The sequence below is a fragment of the Buceros rhinoceros genome, unplaced genomic scaffold, assembly GCF_000710305.1.
Source record: "Buceros rhinoceros silvestris isolate BGI_N320 unplaced genomic scaffold, ASM71030v1 scaffold17338, whole genome shotgun sequence".
NCBI lineage: Eukaryota > Metazoa > Chordata > Aves > Bucerotiformes > Bucerotidae > Buceros > Buceros rhinoceros.
The window spans coordinates 45125-51124 of record NW_010428790.1 but is presented as its reverse complement, the minus strand read 5'-3'; the positions used below and the strand labels follow the sequence as shown (position 1 = coordinate 51124).

The 6000-nt window shown below is 38.0% G+C and overlaps 1 protein-coding gene across 1 annotated transcript in view; it reads left to right on the top strand.

The window, feature by feature from the left end:
* The first annotated feature begins 905 nt into the window (after positions 1–905).
* PPIP5K2 (diphosphoinositol pentakisphosphate kinase 2) overlaps positions 906–6000 on the top strand; it is a 41520-nt gene continuing 36425 nt past the window's right edge. Inside the window, exons 1-3 of the mRNA XM_010142415.1 lie at positions 906–1281; positions 2778–2973; positions 3679–3769. Coding sequence (XP_010140717.1) covers positions 1138–1281; positions 2778–2973; positions 3679–3769 — 431 coding nt within the window. The 5' untranslated portion in view covers positions 906–1137. The remainder of the gene's footprint in view (positions 1282–2777; positions 2974–3678; positions 3770–6000) is intronic.

Here is a 6000-nt window from a genome sequence, read left to right as displayed (position 1 = left end):
ATCAGACAAACTTCTAAACAAGTAACTGGTTATTAATTTTCTTAGTAGTAGTAATGGATTATAATTAATGGTATAAAGCCAGGCAAAACTTACAGCCAGAAGAGTTACTTAGTTAAAACAACAGAATACTGAGCTCTGAGTTTCTGTTTCTTATACAAGTTATTTGTCCAAGATTTTATTTTCACATGACTGGTTAAAACGCTACAGTGTGTGTTCACTTCACTAGTACATTAGTGCTTAGCAGTACTTTTGACAAAAGGCAGTGCTAGTATACATCTCTGTAAATGTTGACTTTTCAGTGTGAAAATATAGCAATGCTTTGTTGGAAATAAATAAGCAAACTTGAGGCTGGCACATTCTGCTTTCACACTGGAGATTCACTCAGTTTTTGAAAGACTAGGTTTTTATTTAAGAATAGTCCTAATAGAGGCTTTAGCGTTTTCATTAACATTTTTGTCTGTTTGCCACTGTCATCTGATCAGGCAGCTTTTGGGGAAAAAAGAGCTGATGGTGAGTTAAATATTGCAAATAGTAGAGAAGATTTTTATTCTAGTTTTTGTATGAAAGATACACTCTGTGTTTTACTGTTCTTAAGTTAGGTAAAAAATACATTTGGCCATTTTTGCTTTTGTGAGTTACATTATCTATTTTTAAGATGTCTGCATCATAAGTTTGAAAATATCTTGAAGTTATTCCCCCTGCTCTAAACATGTGTGTAAAAGAGTAGACTCTGTATATTATGCATGGTTTTATTCCTGATGCTTTCAGAGGTATGTAAAAGTCCAAAACCCTTTTTTAAACGAGAGGGGTTATTTTTATATGCGTTTATGAAGTGTGGTTTTTTTTTTCCTTTTTTTTGTTTGTTTGTTTGACTGTATGTTTTAGGTTAAAAAGTTACTGTATCAGGAAACAGTAGCCTGTTGTGGGTTTCTTGGAGCAGCAACTCAGACCAATAATGAGCAGATGATACCAGTTAAACAGTGACTGGCAGACAACATCATCACCGTGGCAGCACTGCACAAGCAACATCAAAGAGCAGGGGACTTCTTTGTTCCCGAGTCAGTGGGAAACATGCCCAGTATCTTAGCTACTAAAGTGGCTGTGGTTTCTACATAGATCTCTATAGATCTTCTAACCATGTCTGTTAGCGCAACAGAGAATGATCCTCCTAGATTCTTTGTGGGTGGAGAAGATGGAGATGAATTATTGGATTCAGCCAGATCTACAGATTATGAACACTTCTACGACCATGGGGAAGAAGAGGAGGAAGACTATGACTCTGTATGTACTGTATGGGCATGTGTGTACTATTCTGTGTGTTCTCTAGCATTATTTTACTTTGCAATGACATTAGATCACAAAATTATAATACTGAAACGGTGTTCTGAATTGGTAAACTGTTCATATTCTGATAATGATCTGTCGGTTATGTTTGGAAGTGCAGCACACTGGAAAAGTAAGTATAGCTTGAACTTTGAAGTAGATATGCTTTGCTTCAGTACGGAGTTTCAGAGTGGTGAAGGCTATGCCAGCTCTGTAGACTTGATTTGGATTCTGTGAATGAATCTGATGGCATAAGCCTTCACTTTATATATTTGGATAATAATTAGCAAAAGATCATTAAGAGTTTTTCTTTTGTTTGTGTTGTCAGCTGCTGCAGAATTAACTTATTTTTAGTTTGGACAGACTCAACATTTCTTTTTTCATCTTACTGTTGATTTCATTGAGATCCAACATGCTTTCGTTCTTCTTCCTTGTCTTGGTGTGTAGAATGCTAAATTAATCTAAGTTATTAACTAAGTTATACCTTAGTTTATTATCCTTGCAGAGTGTTCTGAATTATATTGTAGAACTGTGCTTACCAATTTTAAGACAAACTCTTAATTTTATTATGTGTGAGTCGTCAGGTTATGTCTGGTTTTTTAGCTGTGTTTTGCTGTTCTTCTAGTCTATAACACTTTCATTTAGGCAATAGTCAGAGTAAAGTTTTGCTGATGGCAAGCATGTCTAAAAAATTTAAATGCAAATGAAAAATACCTCGGAAAAATCAGAGTTGTAGCATGAAATTAGCAGCTCAGACAGCTCAATTCAGTCAGTGTATTTTGGCAAGGAAAGGTAAGCTGAAATAAAGGATTGTTCTGAGAGAGATTCTTTTTGTTTCTTTTTAAACAGAGGAGTAGATTGGCTGTTGCACTTAGGAATACCACTGGGGGAAAATAATTTCTAAAGTCTTGTAACATGAAAGAAATGTAGAGTATACAGAAGAAAAGTGAAGCTGCCTATGCATAAAATAGCTCAGAAATCTACAATAGTATTTTCTGGTTCACTAGTTTTCATTTTCATAATTCACTTGTAATATTAGATTATAAGATGAAGAAGCCTTGGGACTACAAAGTAGGTGTAGAAAAATTAAAGAGATTAAAAATGAATTACTAGTTAATTTCAGAGTAGCCATAAGTATTGTTTCATTCAGGTTGGACATTTCTGATGTAGATTTTGATCCTCTGTGTTTACTCCTGATACGATACTAACAAAAAGTACTGTAAAGCTATTGAACTGTTTCATTTTTTGAGACATTTTTCATAAGGATGCAGTGCAGCATGTTATCATGCTGCGTTTTGTTACCTGCTAGCAATTTACTTGACTGAACACTAAATTAAAGGTAGTGTGTAAATTTTAACGGGAAATGTCTAGTATTAACAGAAAATTCTCTAGTTTTGTGCTACTGTAAGAAAACTTTAAAAATAATAATTACTTTTTTTCCTTCCCCTCTTCAGCCACCAGAAAGACAAATCGCAGTTGGGATTTGTTCAATGGCTAAGAAATCTAAATCCAAACCAATGAAGGAAATTCTTGAACGCCTCTCCATGTTTAAGTACATAACTGTGGTAATATTTGAAGAGGATGTTATTTTGAATGAGCCAGTAGAAAACTGGCCTTTATGTGACTGTCTCATTTCTTTTCATTCGAAAGGTAAATCTTCTAATAATACTATGAGTATTTTTGACATCTGAATATTTCAACCATTTTGAGGGTCTTTTTATTTTTTTTACCTTGTAGTTTTGTTTGATTTTCGCAGGAAATGATTAATTTGTCTTCTTTAATATAATAAGCTGACTTACACAATACATGCTTTTAAAATGATATTGTTTTCATTGCTTGAGAAAGTCCTGTCTGACGTGGTATTTAAAATAGCTGTTCCATTGGTAAATACTTTGTAGCCAGTGGAAATGGTGATCTAATACTTACTTGGCCCAATAACTCTGAAGTTTCGCAGTGGCAGAGTTGGATCTCTAGACACTAGATCGTGTATCTCTGCTAATATCTACGTCTTTTTGTGGGGCTGGGCGATGAACCAAAGATGAGTAGGTTGAAATTAAAATTTCAGGCAGAGGCAATAAAAGCCTTAATTCTGGCCCTATGGAAGTGGAGGGCGTGTGGAGTGAGGGAGGAGGGAATTGAAGACAAGGCCACTACTTCTGGCAGCTTGTACTGAAATTAGACTGTAGGTTCACGATCATCTTAAGCTGATCTTTTGTGAATCTGTAGTTGAGGGAGTATGTCCCTGCTTAAGCCGTATCTCTGGATGTAAGGTACAGCTTGAATATGAAATTTCCAAACTATTTGCTGTTGTTGTGTCTTGTAGTTTTAAATTATCTGCCTTAATAAATACTTTAGGATTTCCACTGGACAAAGCAGTTGCCTATGCAAAACTCAGGAATCCGTTCATAATCAATGACTTGAATATGCAGTATCACATACAAGATAGGTGAGTAACACTAATTATCTGTAGACAGCAAACTACTTTTAAGTTGGAGACTGTGAGAATCTGCTGTTACTGCATAGCAACGGTTCCAGTGTATTTTAGAGTAGTCTACATAAAAGTACACTGAATGTTACTCTTTATTAATGTAGTCATAGTTTTCTGGGATAAGTCTTTAGGGGTGCTTTTCTTTTACTGCTTTTATCTTGATATGTGTGAAGATTTGCCAAGGTAGATATCTGGTGATACATTTCTCTAAAGCTTAGAAATTAAAAAAGTTTAAACTCCAAAATAATGCATAGCACCTGTACAACCTCCTATAGCTGGAGAATTCATACAGTTCACTAAAGGTATTTTTTTCTGTAAGTGGATACTTAACAAAAGTTGTTTGTATTCAAAAGTGTTGTTGTTAAAAGTGAGTCTTCTTTTGGAGCTTCAGTCATGCATAGCAAATATTAACAACACATTAGTGAGCAAAATACACAAACACTGGAGCCATCTGGAGCCATCTGAACAGTGATCTGACTTGCTATTTTGAATGCCTTCAGTTGTTGTCCTGTATGGACTTTTTCAACCCTTCATGTTAATAATCTCCTTTAACAAGAGAATTGTTTACGTAAATACATGGAATAGTTGGTGTTGGAAGTGACTTTAAAGATCACCTAACCTGAAGAAAACCATGGAAAAGACCAAGACCAAATGTGTAAAAAAATACACAGCACAGTAAGGAAGGTATAAAACAAAACAAAACAAAAAAAAGGTTTGTGTTAGAAGGGGCTTTAAAGATCATCTAGTTCCAACTCACCTGCCATGGGCAGGGACACCTTCCACTAGATCAGGTTGCTCAAGGACCCATCCGGCCTGACCCTGAACACTTCCAAGGAGGGGGCATCAACAACTTCTCTGGGCAACCTGTTCCAGTGCCTCACCACCCTCAAAGTAAAGAATTTCTTTCTTATATAAATCTACAGTCTTTCAACTTAAAACTGTTATCCCTTGTCCTATCACTATATTGCTTAATAAAGAGTCCTTCCCAATCTTTCCTATAGGCGCCCTTTAGGTACTGGAAGGCTGCAATAAGGTCTCCCTGGAGCCTTCTCTTCTCTAGCCTTTCTTTATAAGAGAGATACTGCAGGCCTCTGATCATGGCCCTCCTCTGGATCAGATTGAGCAGATCCATGTCTGTCTTACACTGGGGGACCCAAAGCTGAACCCAGTACTTCAGGTGGGGTCTCACAAGAGTGGAGTAGAGGGGCAGAATCACTTGCCTTGATGTGCTGGCCATGCTTCTTTTGATGTAGCCCAGGATGCAAATGGCTTTCTGGGTTGTGAGCCCACGTTGCTGGCTCATATTCTCTTTTTCAGTCACCAACATCCCCAAGTTCTTCTCTGCAGGGTTGTTCTCAATCCACTCATTGCCCAGCCTCTATCTGTGCTTGGGATTTCCCCAACCCACGTGCAGGACCTTGCATTAGGCCTTGTTGAACTTCATGAGGTTTGCACAGGTCCATCTTTCAAATCCATCAGAATCCCTCCAGATGTAATCCCTTCTCGCCAGTGTGTTCACCACACAGCTGGGTGTTATCGTCAAACTTCCTGAGGGTGCACTCAATCCCACTGTCCAGGTCACAGACAAAGATGTTAAACAGCACCGGTCCCAATACCAACCCCTGAGAAATGCCACTCCTCACTAGTCTCCACTCAGACATTGAGCTATTGACCGACCATCCAGCCAGTTCCTTAACCACTAAGGGGTCCATCTGTCAAATCCATGTCCCCAACTTAGCAACAAGGATGTCATGCAGAACAGTGTCGAATGCTTTGCACAAGTCCAGGTAGTTGCCTTTCAAAGTGGTAGTAGGCTGTGGCTTTTCCCCATCCACCAACACTGTAACCACTTTGTAAAAGCCACCAGATTTGTCAGACATGATTTGCCCTTAGTGAAGCCATGATGGCTATCGTCAATCATGTCCTTATTTTCCATTTGCCCTGGCATAGTTTCCAGGATGATCCACTCCATGATCTTGCTGGACACAGAGGTGAGACTGACTGGCCTGTAGTTCCCTGCATCTTACTTTTCTTCACCTTTTAAAATTACGGGTTATGTTTCCCTTTTTCCAGTCCACAGGAACTTCACCAGTCTGCCGTGACTTCTCAAACATGATGGATAGTGGCTTAGCAACTTTATCTGCCAGTTCCCTCAGGACCCACAGATACATCTCATCAGATCTTACGGA